General features: G+C 37.6%; 1 protein-coding gene across 2 annotated transcripts; it reads left to right on the top strand.

The window, feature by feature from the left end:
• The first annotated feature begins 447 nt into the window (after positions 1 to 447).
• arih1 (ariadne ubiquitin-conjugating enzyme E2 binding protein homolog 1) lies at positions 448 to 18,661 on the top strand. Of its 2 annotated transcripts, none has more exons than XM_084123590.1 (14): positions 448 to 948; positions 3,013 to 3,080; positions 3,198 to 3,342; positions 7,671 to 7,763; positions 8,805 to 8,860; positions 9,442 to 9,508; positions 9,806 to 9,912; positions 10,210 to 10,252; positions 11,879 to 11,950; positions 12,038 to 12,168; positions 13,288 to 13,345; positions 13,446 to 13,706; positions 13,813 to 13,925; positions 16,194 to 18,661. In XM_084123590.1, exons 1-14 carry the CDS (start codon positions 664 to 666, stop codon positions 16,276 to 16,278), a joined length of 1,584 nt encoding a protein of 527 aa, XP_083979716.1. In that variant the 5' UTR covers positions 448 to 663; the 3' UTR covers positions 16,279 to 18,661. The 2 variants fall into 2 exon arrangements, with proteins under 2 accessions (XP_083979716.1, XP_083979715.1); XM_084123589.1 differs by having other exon boundaries at positions 13,288 to 13,354.
• The last annotated feature ends 186 nt before the right edge of the window (positions 18,662 to 18,847 follow it).

Below are 18,847 nucleotides of genomic sequence, written 5' to 3'. Positions count from 1 at the left end.
AAACAAAGGAGACAATGCAATTCCACAACAACACTTTATACAAAGGCAAAGCCACCCTGCAATGCAATTATTAGATTCACATTTCTAAAATGTATGTATCTGATGTTTACCGAATATAATTATTAGTTGTATGCCTACTATATATTTATTTTCAATGCAAAATGTCATATTTAAAATCAAATCAAATCAAATACCACATTAGATAGACTAATCCGTACCACACATCCCAATTGTGAAGTATATATAGAATATATTCAATTTCTTCTGGAACAATATTCAATAGAAACAACGATTAAACAAATGAAGAACTGTTTCTGTAAATAATGTAAAATCTACAAAAACACTTATTTTAGTTTTATATTTTGGTGTAGTTTCAAATTCATTATATGATCGCAAATCAACATTTTAACGCAGCTGCCGAAAAACGTTCCTTGTTTTGTGTCACGCGCATGACGTCACTCGGCGTCGGCCCGTGACGCTGCGTCTCTTTGTTGGGCCAGCAGCAGCAGCGTCGCTCCTCTGTTGTTGTTTTCTCTGCTGCTGGAAAAACTGGAGTGCTAGCAGCTAAAGAAGTATTCTCGTTTTGTTTTTGCTCTGTCTGCCAAATAATACACATCGAACTTATCTCGCTTGGCGTGTCGCTACACTAAACGCAACCCAGTCATGGACTCAGACGAGGGTTACAATTACGAATTCGACGACGAGGAAGAGGAATGCAGCGAAGACAGCGGCGAAGATGAGACCGCGGACGACACCCTGGAGCTCGGCGAGGTGGAGTTGGTTGATCCCGTTGTGGCCGGCGGAGAGCGAGACGACTGCGGGGAGACCGGGGGCAGCGGCCTCGGGCCCGGGCAGGATGAGGAAGACTACCGCTTTGAAGTTCTCACTGCCGAACAGATCCTGCAGCATATGGTGGAGTGTATAAGGGAGGTCAACGAGGTCATCCAGGTAAGTGTTTTCAGGGCACCCCCTGGGCTCAGATCGCCCTGGAATACCCGTTATAACAAAAGGGAACATTTTTACAACGTTCTGGGAAACTTTGTCCCGCCGTTGGCAACACACGAGACGTGAAAAAGCCACCAGTTGTCCTTAAAACCAAAGTGAATGAAAAGACAGTGTTGATACATATATGGTTATGAAGGAGCATGTTTGCGTCAACCCTGTCCTTAGCTCATCCAGTAATGACATAAGATGCTTAACTAGCTTCTAGTTCACCTGCATATAAAATCATGCTGACATGTCTCCCTTCAATGTGCTTAATTTAAACAAAAGTACATTTCTATTGCCAAAACGTTTGCGTCAGAACTTATCACAAACCAAGTCACATAAAGTAAAATAATGATATTGTAAATAATCTCTCCATTTTATTTGAGTCCCCTTGTTCCTGGTCACACTAGCTTAGTAAGCTAACCACGAGCAAACAGCCCCAGTTTAAGTGCATTAAAAACGCTATATCGCGATGTCTTCATATGTTTCATATGTCTTCAGGGCTGGTTGTTGATAGTCCGATGAAGAAGGTGTCCTCTTCATCATCTGTTTAGCTGGGATATGGGCTAGGTCGCGTTAGCATGTGTGAGTTACCTAGTCTTATAACGTTAGTTGCTCCCGACAACAACATGGCGGAACCGATGCTTCATCATGGCTGGTTATGTTTGATTAAACATCTCAAAAATAGCTCATCAAAGTGAATTTGAGTCATGATTAATGTTTGCTTTCTGCTGCGGAGTCATAGCCACAGGCTGTTTAGAGTCTCGTGAAGCTCGACATTTCACTCTGCTAACAACAGTTTGATTGTTTAGTTTAGTTTATGCTGGTTAATTCACAGATTTTGCGTTTATTTGTCAGATTGGCACCTTCTAGGCAGTCAGCAAACGCCTTTTTATGTGTGCATGCTGTTATTGTGATAAGTTGAAGTGAGCTGAGTGATGCTGTGCCTCACTTTATAATATATCTATTACAGTGAGTACACCCATTTCTGTGTTGGAGTTTAATCTGTCTGTTTGTCCCAGTGCAGTGCAAGCTTTCTCAACATGCCTGACATTTTCAACTGAACCCAATGAAGACCCTGGTTTAGTTCAGGAATGTCAAATTGGGGTGGTTGTGAAATTCAGAAGGTTGTGAAATTCAGAAGGTTATGCTGGTTATGTCTCCTCGTATCCCTCTGCACTGCCTGCCAATATGCACTTTGATAAACTTTTTGGAGTATTGTGGTACATGCTTTGTCTCCCTGACAAGCAAGAATGCACTCTGTTGTCTTAATAAAAAAATTAAAAAAACATGTCACTGCTGCTCTTTGAAGCATTGTCCTTCATGCCACAAACCCCAAGATGTCCTCGCAGACTGTATCGCGATGACGTACTGGATTAAATCCAGTGCATATAGTGGACGTGTCATTCCCCCCCTACAAGGGGTTAGTATTTGTTGTAGCATTGTGTAGGCCAGGGTTCACCAATCTCGGTCCTGGAGGGCCGCTGTCCTGCAGAGTTTAGCTCCAACCCCAATTAAACACACCTGAACCAGCTAATCAAGGTCTCACTAGGCATACTAGAAACTTTCAAACAGGTGTGTTGGAGCTGGTTGGAGGGACAGCGGCCCTCCAGGACCGAGATTGGTGAACCCTGGTGTAGGTAATCAGCACTGTGATTGACATTAGTAGTGACATATTTACACATTACATATATAAGACATTCAAATAACTAGCAATTATTTGGGCTTTAATTAGTATTTTGTCAAGTAATAATAATGGCAATAATCAATATCAGTTGTTTTCCTGACAAATTATTAATTTAGCAATGATTTAAGCAGAAAATTAGGTGTTTGTGACCGTTAACTCAATGTGTAGGCTAGTTTATTAATATTTTTGTCTTCTGTGTCAGTATGGCAGTTAAAAGTATAACTGATCTGAAAGTAAAACTATATACTTTATATAAACTTTAGTATATATCTGTCTAGTACACACAGACACACACTTGCTGTATATAAAATGATTTATGCCTTTGTCTCTTGTTACAGAATCCTGCTACAATCACTAGAATATTACTTAGTCATTTCAACTGGGACAAAGAAAAGCTGATGGAAAGGTAATTGTTCTCTGTGGTCCATTCCCTCCCACCAGATTATTAGTCAGCTAACACCTGTCTCTATTCAATACTGAACCAGCAAAGTTTGAGAATAATGTAACGTTTATCTCTTTGCAGGTACTTTGATGGTAACCTGGACAAGCTGTTCTCAGAGTGTCATGTTATAAACCCCAGCAAGAAGTCTCGGACACGCCTCATGAACACAAGATCGTCGGCACAGGACATGCCATGTCAGATCTGCTATCTCAACTATCCTAACTCGGTCAGTGCCCTCAGTGCAGTCGCTTTCGTTGCCTCTGATTAATCTATTTCTACGACTGCTGTGCTGATATTTTATTAGCAGACTCACTGGAAATGCAACTGCCATCCCTGGAATGTTCTTTGTTAGACAGTTTGGCTAATTTGATTTAATAATTATAGTCAATAAAAAAAAGTGTGGTACTCTCAGCTCCATTTAATATACACTACTGTTCAAAAGTTTGGTTTTGGAAAGATTGTTTTTTTTTATATGTTTGAAAGAAGTCTCTTATACTCACCAAGGCTGCATTTATTTGATCAAAAATACATTAGAAAAAAATGGTGAAATATTTGTACAATTTAAATAGTTTTCTGTTTTAATATATTTTAAAATGTAATTTATTAATATAATGGCAAAGCTAAATTTTCAGCATCATTCCTCCAGTCTTCAGTATCACAGTCTATTATGCTAATTTGGTGCTTAAGAAACATTTCTTATTGATAATTAATATAATAAAATTATACACGTCTTTTTGATATAATTTTAACGGATATTATTTTCTCATTACTATTAGTTGAAAATTGAAAGTTCAAAAGAACAGTATTTATTTGAAATAGATTCTTTTTTTGTAATAGTCTCTTTACTGTCACTTTTGATCAATTTAATGTGTCTTTGCTAAATAAAAGTATTAAATACTTTCATAAAAAAAAAAAAAAATTGGACCCCAAACTTTTGCACAGTTGTGTATTTGCTATATTTAAATCCATTCTACAGAATTCTATAGATTTCCTCTCAAAATCATTTGATAAAATGCAACGTATGAAGATTCCATCTGTGGCTGTTTATTTCAGTGGATCTGTTGAATCGCTTAGCAGTGTGAACAGATTGTGTACCACATGGATTGGATGCTGTTGCATTGTGGGGTATGTTAAGGTGGTATGCAGTATTATTTGGAGATATCTTGTGTTTTCGTGTTTGCCACTCTGTGCTACACACTGCAGTGTCTCAGCCGTCAGGAAGGATTTCTAATGAGCTCTTTTCGTCAGTAATCTCTTCACTGGATTACTCAAATTGTATACAAAGCAGCTGAGGAGAGGAACAGGCGGGTCTTTGGATTTGCAGGGAACCTTGAGAAATGTTGTGTGTATGTCAGTGAAAGGATAGATTAATTGTGGCATGCATGTATTGTTTTGATCAGCTTTGTCATGTGACTGTCTGAAATAAAACTCTGGATTAAGCATCAGGGATTTGGAAACTGTTCTATTTATTGCTTTGAATTGTGACTGAACTATTTAACTGGAATAGCAACCGGTGAAAGTTCCTTTCTCACTGCTTGTCAGCTCGAAGTAAAGGGTCAGTTGGTGGTCACATGATACAGCTAACTTCATCTGGCAAATGTAACTATCATCAGTTTGATGTTGAGAGTTCTGCTTAACTGAGCTTAATCTGATTCCGGGTGTATGCAGTATATCAGTTTATTAGGATGATTAATTTAACCCAATGTCTAATTCAGATTTCAGTGTTTATGTGTTGCTTCATAAAGCTGACCACCACTCTGTTCCCAAGAGATGTTCCCTAAATACCATTAGTGCCGTCTGCACAGTGTTGTTAAAGTACTTGTGATGTTGTTGTAAGCAATACTCTGCTTGCGTCAGTCCTACCACAAATATTAAGCTGATTTGTTCTTGCCTGCGTTGTCTGCTGTCCCAAGAGAGAGAACCAGGCATTTACTACCAGGGGGTCTGAGACTAGAGCTGGGCGGTATGACGATATATATCATTACCACCAGAGTTTGAAATTAACTTTTTCACTCACCGGCCAATGTAGCTTCTAAATTTTTAAGTTACCTGCTATTCAGAACTTCTACTAGCCAAAAAGAGAAGAAATTAACCAGATTAACTATGTCACATCTTAAAAACATGAACATAATTAACATAAAAAATGTAGAAATGGTTGATTTTTGATTTTTTTCAGTTGATTTTTACCCGCATTTGGCAGGTTGGCGGTTGTTAATTTCAAACCCTGGTTACCACGGTATAAAATGTCTATCCTTAGAGATTTTGCTATAACGTGTATATCGTTATATGTAAATATATAGCACTATTATTTACACTTCAGAGTGATGAAATGCATGAATGAGAATATAAAGAGCGGGACGTGCTTGATGTTAAAAAGACTATATCCTGCTCGTGCTGACTGGCACCCTGCCAAAGTGTGCGCACAGAAAGCTGCCTCTGTCTCTCAGAAGGCGATCGTGAATTTGGGTCGTGCTCGATGTTGAGTAGTGCTTGAATGGTCAATACACACGTGATTATGTCAAAATGCCCATTGTGTGGAGTATTCATGTAAACGCAGCCAGTAAAGTAAATGGTTGGGTGTAAATCAGATGTGTATCAGTAAATTGGATCCGTGCTTTGGTCTTAAAGTGACAGCAGATGTAAATCAAACAAAAGAGAAAATAACTTACTGCTCTTGACTAAATAACATTTTTTTCCAGCTTTAATAAGAATACATTTAGATGTAATTAAAACAGTGCCTACTAAGCAATATTACATTTTTACATTTGATTCAATTTCTGTACTAATTCTAACTAGTATTAACTAAGAGGACCACAATCAATGGCTTTTTTGTGTATATTATCCTTGACAGTTTCTGAAATGTTTTATGAACTTTCTTTGTACAATTACTTTTTAAATCTAGTTTGCCACATGTTAAATAAACCTAATGTACCTGAAAAATGTAATTTGTTAAGGCTAAATCATATTTTTGTTATTGTATTTGTCCTGTTGTTTGTAATTTGCTTCTTTTTCTAATTTTTAATATTGTATTACACTATATTGTAATATGTATCATTATCATGAAATACAATTTCTCATATCATGAAATAAGAATTTGGTCTTATCGCCCACCCTTACATGAGACTATAAAACGCATGACAAAGGGATACTTTGTTGGAGCAGTAGATAATCACTATGGCTGACTCTTGTCACCTGTTCAGAACTGCTTCATAAGATCACTATCTGAGCCAAAACAACAGTGTTGTTGGTTTTATCGATCTGTTGAAGAGAACAAGGCTCATTGTATTTCATGGGCACGCAACACTGGATAGCTGTTTGCTAGATTTTTTTTTCATTGCTTTTTTTAGGTTTAATGTTTTGCAGTAGGCTATACTTGACATTTGTATTTCTGTATATTATAGTTCCTTATTCAGTCTGCAAGATCCAAAAGAAGAAAGACATTCAGTTCTTAGGCTATTTCATGTCATGAAATTTAGGGCTGGGTATTGACAAAAATTTCACGTTTCAGTTTTATTTCGATTCACAAGCTCGCGTTTTGGTCCAGTTCCAATTTCGATTCAATAATTGGGGTACGTTTCGGGTACAAATTACTAGAGGAAAAAATATATCTCTCAACTAATGTTGTAAACTATACAGGGAACCCCAGTTGGTTCATTAATATAATATTTAAGGTTAAAATTTGTATAGGCTATTTGCATTTAAATTACAATAGGAAGTTTTTATAATAATAATATGTTTATGATAATTGTTTCTATTTGTTTTTTGAAAACATTTAAATGGTGGCCAGTAAAAAACATGACAGATTTATTCAAATAAATAGGTTAAGTAAAAATACAATGATATGCAATATAGTTCATATATCTATCAAAATATTTATTTTAATGAATTTCGAGATAGTTGAGTTTATTTTTCTAGCGAACCAACGAGTTTATGGTCACTGATTGGCAATTCTGAGGTAAATGTAAAGTTACCTGAAATATTGTGTACCAGCTGTGTTATTGATGTTTTTACGCTGTTAAAACACTGATTGATTGATTACATCAGACATGATACGTTTCAGTAAGCCGTTCTATATCTTTCAACATACCTTCTGATGTTCATTCATGTTTATTTTGTGCTTTAACTAGTAGTAAAGAGATGATCAGTTCACGTGCTGCTTAAACTGATGCACCAACAGCAATCTGTCGCGCCACATTAAAGAGTGCAAAAACGTCATTTATTTGAATTTCGTAATAAAATTGACAGAATTTGAAAGCAGAGACTTTGTTTCATATCAAAAGTAACTTAAGCTTATTGTGATATTTTGGATGGGAGACATGCTTCAATGTTTTGTTCATTCATCAACCGAAAACAGCATTGACTGAAAGATTGATCCTTGGGATTTAATAATCGATATTCATCAAAATGAGAATCGATTAAAATCGAGAAATGTATATATTTAACCCAGCCCTAATGAAATTGTATTTAAACATTTACACTGTTCTCAGAACTTGTGTTATTAATTTGTAACTTCTGATTTTAAATGTGGATTTGGTGTTGGCTGTTCTTTTGCAGTACTTCACTGGTCTGGAATGTGGGCACAAGTTCTGCATGCAGTGCTGGGGCGATTACTTAACCACCAAAATCATAGAGGAAGGAATGGGACAGGTACATATTCCAGCTCTCAGTACACATAGCCTTTTGATTGGGTTGTTGTTATACCAAAATGTCAGTAGTTCATACCAATACCAGTGGATTTTCATGGCTCTTAATGCCACAGCAAAACTAATATGAACACCTTTATTTAAACATTTGAAGATGAATAATATACACTACAGTTCAAAAGTCTCGGGTCGGTAGGATTTTTAAAAAAGTTTTTGAAAGAAGTCTCATTGTGGATGCATAAATACATGTGGATATTTCATCAAAAAGTTAAAACAGTTTAAACAGTAATATTTGGTGCTCATGAAACATTTCTTATTAATATCAATGTTGAAAACAGTTGTGCTGCTTAATATTTTTATGAAAACCATAATACATTTTTGCAGGATTAGATGCTAATCGAAGAATAGATACTTCAAAAGAACAGCATTTGCTTGAATATTTGTATAATGTTATAAATGTCTTTACTGTCAGTTTTAATCAATTTTATGAATCTTCGCTGAATAAAATGAAAAACATTTTTTTTAAATCGTACTAATCCCAAACTTTTGAACTGCAGTGTAGCCATCAAGTACTTCTCAATTAAGTAAACACTGCTTTAAGTAAAGTAAAATGAAGAGCAGTGATTCCCCCCCCCCACACACACACATTTCATATGTAGATATTGCTTGCTTAATATTATATACATAACTGGCAGTTGCATTTACACTGCAAGGTCTAATGCACAAACCAAATGTTTTGACATTGACTGTTTGTCTCATGTAAATGTGACAGACTATATTTATAGCATTTTGACCAAGAAGTGCACTTGACAGTTGATGCATTATTATTAGATGCTGTCTCTCTTCTGAGAGCACTCGTTCTTAGACAAATACACATGAGAAAGCAGCCTATCACTCTGACAGGCTGATGTAAATACTGCAGCGGTTGTGTTTTTAGCTGTTAAGCTATTCACACTGGCCATAGCAGTTTTTTTTTCTGTGGCAACTGACATTTTTTCTGTTTCTCTGACCTATTGTAACAAAAGCTTGCTTGTTTCCATTCTAGACCATTTCTTGTCCTGCTCATAGCTGTGATATTCTGGTGGATGACAACACAGTCATGTAAGTGTTTGAGAAATAAATCAGTATTTTTTTTTTTTTTTTACCCCCCTCTCTGTGGCCATCGTGTTAACATCCTCCAAACATTTTTTTATGTAGCAGTTGTTTCAATAATAGTAATATCTTAATCTCAGTATTATAATTATTTTGAGAATCACATCTAAAATTCCTCCAATGTATTTTTCTAAGAGTAGTCAGTCTCCTCTCCCTTTGTCTCATGTCACCATTGCTCATGATATATAAAAGCCTCATAAGATTAATTCTTCTTAATGGTGTGTTCTGAAGTATATTATGGCTACCCTAGATGAGCTGATAGTTTATTCAGAAGTAGGACACTCTGTTACCCTGTCTTGCTGGAAGTGTGAGTCACAACACAGCACCTCCTGTCGATTCAGTTAGATTATTTTGGATCCGCACAGTTGTCTTAACCTACATATGATCTCCCTGCTGCTTTTAAGACACAGGTACAGGGTCTGATCCTTTTTATATGCTCTTTGTGGCCTCTGGTGGGTAATAAATATATTATGTAGAAGCATGCATGTCTGTTTTTGTCTGATCTAAATATGTCTCAATTCTTTCAACAGGCGACTGATTACAGATTCGAAAGTGAAGTTGAAGTACCAGCATTTAATAACCAATAGTTTTGTAGAGGTGGGATTCCATTCCATTCTATTAATCTGGGATTTAAAAAAAAAAAAAACTAAATAAAAGCTTTAAGATTTTGGCTAATTTAAAATACGGTGAAGAAATGTTTAAGATTATTTTAAGATTTCTTGGTCATCAAATGTAAGCAAATCAATTTGTACTAAAGGTCAGGTTTCTTTGCTTTTATTGAAACAAGACTTTTCTCAAATAATGCTGGATAACACGAATCATCATATATGGAAGCATTAAGTTGCTTCACTTGTGATTTGTAAATCTGGCTTATTCTGGTCTCTTTATCTGCAGTGTAACCGACTGTTAAAATGGTGTCCAGCACCTGACTGTCATCACGTTGTCAAAGTACAGTACCCAGATGCCAAACCTGTACGGTGCAAATGTGGTCGGCAGTTTTGGTAAGACACTGAACTGATAATGAGATCAAATACTTTTAGTACGTGGCCTCAGGTCAGGTTTAGGGCTTCCAACAGCTCAGGGCAGACCTGATCAAGCCAGTGACACTAGAACTCAGGATGGCACTGGTAATCTTATCCAGCCATCAAAGCTACCTGTTAATTTTACCAAGCAAAGAGTCATTAGAGCCATTAGAAAATGTGCATACATGTATACACTCACACTTTTAAAAGAGAATTTGTTTTTGTTATGTTTGTGCTAGATCAGAGAATGCTTATGTGCTCTCAATTCATTTGCAGCTTCAACTGTGGGGAAAATTGGCACGATCCAGTGAAGTGTAAGGTATGTTGAGGACTCTTTTTTTAAAAATCCTTAAAGGGTTTGTTCACCCAACAATGAAAATTCTGTCATCATTTACTCAGCCTCACGCTGTTCCAAACCTGTATGAATTTCTTTCCTCTGTGAACTACCCCCTTTAAGATCAACTAGAATTGCACAACAATGCTATCAGTGTTTATATATAAATATATCGAGTCATGGATTTGTGTCATGTACGTTTTTTGAAGTTTTTTTTATTGTCAACAATGGCTTCTGTGTTTTTAACAGTTTAGCAGTTACTGTTATTTCTGGCAGAAAAACCTGGATCATATTTTTCTATAAATACACTGATTTATTTATTTTTTGCATTGATGTGTAAAAAATGTATGTGCAAAACACCCACTGTGTCTAAATTCTGAGGCAAAATGAGTAGATATTTTTTTATTAGTAGAATGCACAGTTCCATTGCCATTAAAGGTAGGGCTGGTAATTTCGGAGAGGCTAGCAATAGCAAGCTAGCTCTGAAATCATAAGATCCCACCCCCTCCTTGGAGTGTCTCCAACGCCAAGCCTCCTCCAAAACACATGAACGCGCACAGCCAGAGCAGTGTATCCGAAGCGTCACGAGAGACTGCGTTAAATTACCTCATGCCACAATACACATAACATTACAATAACAATGAACGTAACGTGGCTTGTACCCACCTGACTGCTACAGATTTATTTAGCGTTGATAGTGTTGCCATAGAAATGCACAAATATGAATCTGGATGTGAACCGCACAGAGTGGAACATCACAGGTTGCCAGCTCTTAATTAGGGTAGTTATAGCGCGAGCACATACGCTCATTGTTTTAGTTTAGCAGGAACTGTAAAAGGTGGCTGTTGTTTGTTTGCGGCGCTCTGTGACTGTCTGTCTACAACTCTGCTTGGCCTCATGGAACACGCTGATGGCGTGTGATGTTTGCGCGAGCAGGGTGCGCGGAGGTATGCAAATACATGGGTTGACAGGCAGGTAGTACATCCTATTAGTGCATTCGGGCTGAATTGATTGCAAAAATGTTTGAACATTGCAGTGATTGGACGAAAATGTTTTGGTCTTGAGACTTCCACAGAAGATATATGCACATTTCTTATTATTTAGACCACTTCTATTATTGATTGCTATCAGGATGTGAAGAGTGTTCCAACCAGTATAACAACAACGGTTTATGAAAAACATTGCCTACCCTACCTTTAATAGACTGAAAGTAATGAAAATACCCTTTTCCATTCTGAAAGGACAGCACTGAATGAAGTAATGCACATTTACTGTGTAGAAAGTGTTGATTTGGTATGGCAAGTTTTTCTATCCGAACAAAGAAAGCTAGCAGACTGCCACCTCTCCTACTCTCAGCATTAAGAGGCTCTTCAGAGACTTGTCTTGTTATTGTGGGGGTAGTCTTGGCAAAAACAAAGGAATCTTCTAGTCCCTTGTGCTTCTCATATGGGGATTACAATCATCTTCCATTGAGAGAGAACATTTAACCCTTCATATGCACTGCCGCAACTCCCTGCTCTTGTACATGTTTTTATGTAATATTCTGTGTCATGAATACCTCACTTTTGATTCTTGTATGTCCTCTGATGTTATTTTACCTCTCGTTACCAGTGGTTAAGGAAATGGATTAAAAAATGTGACGATGACAGTGAGACATCAAACTGGATCGCAGCAAATACAAAGGTCAGTGGTTAGACTGAATAGGTGAATTTTTCTCTGTGGCATCTGATGCCCCAGATGAATAACAGCCATCTTGCTGTTGTGTTGCAGGAATGTCCGAAATGCCACGTCACCATAGAGAAAGATGGTGGCTGCAACCACATGGTGTGCCGAAACCAGAACTGCAAAGCAGAATTCTGCTGGGTTTGCCTGGGGCCCTGGGAGCCACATGGCTCTGCATGGTAGGTTCAGATATATATATATTTTTTAGAAATATAGAATTTATTGTGATGATTTTTTAAGGTTGTAAAGACATCACAATATTCATACCTTCTGGACTGTTAGTATTTATCCGCAAGGATTGCAGTTGTTCCCAACCTGAAACTTATATGCTTTATGGTCAAATATGGATGCATAACCCTTATGTTTCTTTTAATGCTCCAAACAATCGGCTACTGATCGCAAACAGCCAATAATCGCTTTTATTGATTCGATGCGTAGTATCTCAACTTGCCGATCACATTTTAATCATGTGAATTAAGGTATGGCGAAGCTCAGCATCTACAAGGTGTGTGTAACTCAAGCCTCTTTATAAAATAACTCCTAACCAATCGGCAATAACTGTAGTTGCTCTTCATTGTGCGTACGTGTGCTCTTCTCCTTCCACTTTTTCCATAGGTTTTCTTATATGCAAGGAGGGGGCTTCAAGGACAAAAGTTTGTGCATTGTGATTCAAAGCTGTGATATATTGCAGTAATTTCTCATTCATCTTCACTGGACTTCAGTACTTTGCGCAGTTATCTTCTTAGCTTGTGAATGCAATGCCCCAATGAGAGCATATGAGAAGAGTGGAGTGACTTTAATTCAAAGTGTTCTGTAAACGCTCCACTCCGCGTTTTCCATGTTTCACTATGCACTGGTGAAAGTAACCGGATTCCAAAAAAAAGTTCCACTGCAAAGGTCTTTCATCATGTTTGCTTTTTAATGTTATGGAATTCTTGTCTCAAGATTTAAACAAAAAGTCAACACTAAAAAGTACAACTTTCAATCTACTATTCTACCTTTTCCCAAGGCAATGTTTACATATGCATGTCTGGGATCAGTAGGTCCATCTTAAACCTGAGACCTCAAAGACGAGCTTTCCCCTCCTCCTTGTTCCATGCAGTCATCCGTTTACAAATCACTTGCAAACATCACTTAGGAAAAGTGACTCATTCAGCTGACAACCACTGAAAATCAGAGTTTAATGTTTCATAAACAGATTTTGTTGAAATTTACATTTCTTTACTGATGTGCAAAACATTATTGGCTAATAGAACTAATTCTTGGAATGTGTGTTTTTTTTGTTTTTTTACCCATAGGTATAACTGTAATCGCTACAACGAGGATGATGCCAAGGCAGCGCGGGATGCTCAAGAGGTAAATAATGTCAGTCCTTTTGTGCTGGTGTTTGAATAAGCAAATTTTGTTCTTAATCTTAAACGTTTTTCTAATCCCGTGTTTGATCTGTGTTGCGCAGCGTTCCAGAGCAGCCCTGCAGAGGTACCTGTTCTACTGCAACCGCTACATGAACCACATGCAGAGCCTGCGCTTCGAGCACAAGCTGTACGCCCAGGTCAAACAGAAGATGGAGGAGATGCAGCAGCACAACATGTCGTGGATCGAGGTGCAGTTTCTGAAGAAGGCCGTGGACGTGCTGTGCCAGTGCCGCTCCACGCTCATGTTCACCTACGTCTTTGCATTCTACCTCAAGAAGAACAACCAGTCTATCATCTTCGAGGTAAACTGGAGATGGTCATTTGTAATGTGATTCATTGAATTGTGTTGTCAAAAAAATGGAAAATCTGTCATTTTAAATGTTTGATGGTTTGTGTGTTTGCACCCAGAATAACCAGGCAGATCTGGAGAATGCCACAGAGGTTCTGTCTGGATATCTGGAACGAGACATTTCCCAAGATTCTCTGCAGGACATTAAGCAGAAAGTACAAGATAAATATAGGTAAAAAAAGAAATAAAAATTATATTTATTTATATATTAAAATATATCAGGGGCGTGCAGGCAATATAAGCTGCGAATGCTCTGCATACCAAGCCATTCGTGGACTCGCTAATTAATACCAATACTGTAAATTAATATAAATTAATACCATAAAGTGTACCATAAAGCTTACATGATACAATTTTGGTATTGCGTATGTAACTGTCTGTCATTATTTGTTTGCCAAACACTGTAATTTTCTTCAAATCTACCAGTTACAGAGGTCTTCGGATAAGCGGATCCACAACAGCTTTGATGCCTACGCTCTGTTGTTATGTATCGTCATCATTGTCCTGCGTTCTCATTGGTTTGCTGGCATATGGGGGAGTTCATGATCAGGGAAAGCTGTCCACAAATCACTCGCCCAAGACAAAAAATGTGCTGTTGCTGCCAGATCTCGTTCAACGAAATTCAAATTGTATTTGATCCAAAACTAAATAGACTAATATATATATATATATATATATATATATATATATATATATATATATATATATATATATATATATATATATATATATATATATATATATATATATATATATATATATATTTTTTTTTTTTTTTTACGAAAACAAATAAACCGTTAAAGACAAACCTACTGTAAGTTGACCTACTGTCACTATCCGAGGTTGTTAATCAATAGTATATGCGTTTGTTAAAGGGATATTTCACCGCTGGAAAGATGAATTTGTATTTAAATTTGGTCATTTATGTAATAGAAATGTGAAATTATTTTAGAAGTTGGTGCCTTCTAGACTGAGAAAAGCCAGAAAATGTATTTTTGGCTCATGTGGATGAAAGACAACAACTCCCAGAATGCACTTGCTTAGCTGCCCTATGAGGCCACTCCCAAGCTACGACTACCGGTTAGAGGGCAGTATCGGAAGAAATGATACAACTAGGCTACTAGTTGACTCGAAACTGAAAAGACGCCATTTTATCGTGAGATCACACCCCCTATGGGCGGGTTGAAAACATGCGGAAGCGGAACTAGTAAAATAGTAAAGGAACTAGGAACTAGTAAAATTACTTTAAAGTCATTGCATTATTTCAACTTGTTTTTAAAGAATAATTGTATTTTTATTTATTATACCTATATTTATTATAATTAAATTTCACTTATTTTATTTATAATTGGCATTTGTGACACCTAGCGGAAATACAAAAATACTGCATACTTTGCAAACGGCCTTTTTGCGTGTTGTGCCTCCCTCAACTCAAACATCACGTTCACAGCTCTTACGGGTGAAGCCACTTGTGAAGCCACTTGTGAAGCCACTTGTGAAGCCATGTGTCAACAGGTAAATGTAGGCTACTTTCAAGAAAAGGTCCAACATATTAAAGGTGGGGTATGGGATTTGCAAAATGGCCGGCAGATTTTGAAAATACACAACTCAAATGGTCCTACCTTCTTTCCTCCAACGCTGGCCCTGACTCCACCCATTCATGTGGAGGGAGTGGGATGGGGGGAGGGGGGTATGGTACGACCGTTTGATTGACGCACTTACTGTCCAATGATTCTAGGTGGTCTTGGAAATGATTGGCTGGAGTTTTTCGAGTCCTGCCCGTTCCACAGATGATTAAATTGCTTAATTTTCATTTCAGTGCTTCTAACTCAGTGGCTGTAAGGGGGTTAGGAATAGGATTTCAAGTGACTTTGAAAAAATGGACAAAAAAGAGAATCACATACCCCACCTTTAAGAATACTTTTAGCTGTGTTGCTACGCGTCATGAGAGTAAGAAATTGAGAGGCTAACACACTGTATAGGGCAAACTCAAACGTTTCACTTATGATAAACCCATCTAATATATATATATATATCACGTCATACACTGCAAGAGAGCTGCACAAATGCGTCTACCGCGTTTTGCAGGTTTTCATGTGTGGTTTCAGTAACTCGCAGCGACGGATATACAAGGCTTTTAGATCCAGACACTGTTCTCCACTGGCGTTACTGTCACCGACTCAAATGCTCCGCTCTCCATATTTTTAGTATTAAATATTTGTTAAATTTATTTTTAAATGCAATACTTAAGTTAACTTTGACATCCCTAAAAATGCATTTAGAAAAAAAAACATTAACTCAAATTTTCCACAGACCGTCTACCTCCCTAGACCCCAGTTTGCAAACCACTGATCTAAGGCAACTTTTTGGCTCTCCGGCCTTGTTGTTTTGCCGTGCTTGACCTTTATAACAATCCACGTTTTGATGCTCCTGTCTGCAGATACTGTGAGAGCAGACGGAGAGTGCTGCTGCAACACGTTCATGAAGGCTACGACAAGGACCTGTGGGAGTACATCGAGGATTGAGGCTACACCTCCACACCGCACCACAGACTCTCTGAGAGAAACTCCACCCACTAGAGCGCCGATGCAACGACAAGAGCTCTGCTGCCTCCTCCCTGGCAAACCGCCCTGCGTTGCAGAATCTTTCCAGATTTTTGTTCCATGAAAAGCATAAGAGTAAATTCTATTTAATTGAAAAAGTTAGAGAATATTAAAAATACAAATATTACATGTTCAACAGTATTGTTAGCAGCGTGAAGCGCAAGACCTGAGAAATCCAACGAAACGCTCTTGCCCTCGGAAGTCTTTTTCCTCCTTATCGGTTATGTTCGTGGACGTGTTCCGTTTGACTTTATTTTATATAATCTTTTTGCGTGTTGAAAATGGACTTTGTTTTCAAAATGGCTTTAATTCTGACCATGTCTGGCGAGATCCGTGTTTGGGTTTGCTGAATGTTGATTGGTTGATTGTAAGGAGACGACATTTTTGGCACACAGACGTTAGTGGAATAGGACACAAAAAAACACCAAAAAAAACAAAAGACAAAAATCGGTATTTTTCAATTTGTAAATAATGCATATGCATGGAAGTTAAAGAGTAAGAGTGGCATGTGTTTGCATCATTTTTAAAAGATATTTATCTTTACAAATATAAAAAAAAAAAAAAAATGTATATTTGCTGTGTAGATTGAGTGTCTTTCCTATCTTGGATCGCCCCTCTGAAGAGGTTTGGACTTGACAAATGCTTGACGTAAATGGGGAGCCCGTGTGTCTCCCTCCGCTCCTCCTTTTTGCTCCTCAGGGACGGAGCAGGGCTATATTCTGCCAAATCCAGCAGATCATGCCAAGGTGGTGCGCTTCTGCCGACTACAAGTTTTGTGGGAGCTTCTTGGCTTTACAGTCGGAGGAAATGGGGGTAGTTTAATGTTCGCTGCTTTTTCCAAGAGTTCAAATTTTTCGAACAGAACAGTGGTTTCCTCTGCTCTGCCTCCTTTGCTGTTATTCTTCTCCTAGGTAGATTTAGGATCGTATGATTTTAAGAGTTATATGAATAATTTCTGAGAGCCAAACTGAGTGACATTCACTCATATAACCTTTTATATTTTTTCTTTTTGTCTCTCTGAAGTTAATTCTTCGTTCCTGACCCCAGCTCGAGGTTCTTCTTTTCTCTGTCCGCCCATCATCCACGTAGATTAAATTGAACCGATGGGCCTCGTTGAGCTGCTTTCTTGACATCTGTTAAGTGTTCTGACTGAGCCATTGACAAACAGGGTTAGGCATTTCCCACATGATCCGTTTTTTGTTTTTTTTTGCACACCGCAGAACTAGTAGTCAGAAGCCACTGTTATCTCCACACTGCTTTAAATTAATTTAGTGTAAAATAATCACACGTTTGCACCCGGGATGGATTTCCAAAGGGCCCGTTTGAGTCATGATATAGTTTGCAGGGAATGTGATGTAACCTTTGTACTGTGATGTTGCATTTGTGTACACTTTGTTCATGCATTGTGTGTGTGTGTGGACACACCGTGGCTATCACTGAAGCACTGAGACCCTCTCTTCAGGGGTACTGGGGTGGGGTTCCGGGATAGACACAGGTGGGACGGTGTCATTGTAGATCAAGTTGGCTTATTCAGACAACACCAAAGTGTCAGTCTCAAACTGGTGATTTTTCTTTTTTTTCTTTTCCCTCCCTCTCTTTCTGCTGGAAGTGTGATTCATATATTGGCTTTTCTTTCTTTCTTTCTTTCTTTTTTTACGTTTCAAATGTGCGCCATTAAAATAAATGTCCTAAAATGCATTCTTCATTTAAAGTAATATCATTCTCTTGTGTTTGCCCATTAATAATTTTTGCTTTGTGTGCTGGGAACGATTGCAGTTTGTTTTCAAGTTTTGAGTGCCGAGATGGTCTTCCAGGTATAAACATATATCAATTGACTATTAAATGAGAATTAGACATTTCATGCAAGCATATTGCAGAATAATAAATGGGAAAATCTTCCAAGTTTGGCTACTTATTTTGCAGGTCCCTGTAGTTTCCATTACAAAGGAATGCACGGTGTGTTCTGCAAAAACATGGAATGGTTATACTGGCCCTGTATGCAGTGTGTGTGTGTGTGTGTGTAACTGTCTCCTTCCGGCCTGTTTGCTTCTCAGCTACGCCTATTTGATCATGTCTGGTAGTTCTTGAGCATCCAAAATTAACATTCAAGGTAACAAAAAGCAGCTACTCTCATTTTGTTGAGACATCCAAAAACTTTTAATACTTTTCTACATGTATCCTTTCTTTATGCGATTAATTTTTTTTTTTTTTTTGGATTTCTTGTATACATAGTGTACAAATGTGTAAGAAATTAGTTGTTTGTTTTTGAAGAAAACAAATATTAAAGTGCAAAATGTTGCAAACATTGCTTTAGTTTGTGTGCTATTATTTCAAGCTAGCGCTAGTTTGGCGTATCTTGGGTTTTGGTTGGCTTGGATTGTTTGTCATTAACACAAGCATGTTATGCTTTATATAAAAATCCTCATCCAAAGGATTATGCAGTCCACAAATAAAGCTCATAGATGTCGTGACTCCTCCACATAGATGACAG

This window comes from Abramis brama (assembly GCF_963993115.1).
Source record: "Abramis brama genome assembly, chromosome: 9".
NCBI classification, from domain to species: Eukaryota; Metazoa; Chordata; class Actinopteri; order Cypriniformes; family Leuciscidae; genus Abramis; species Abramis brama.
This window is presented reverse-complemented; position numbering and strand designations above follow the sequence as displayed.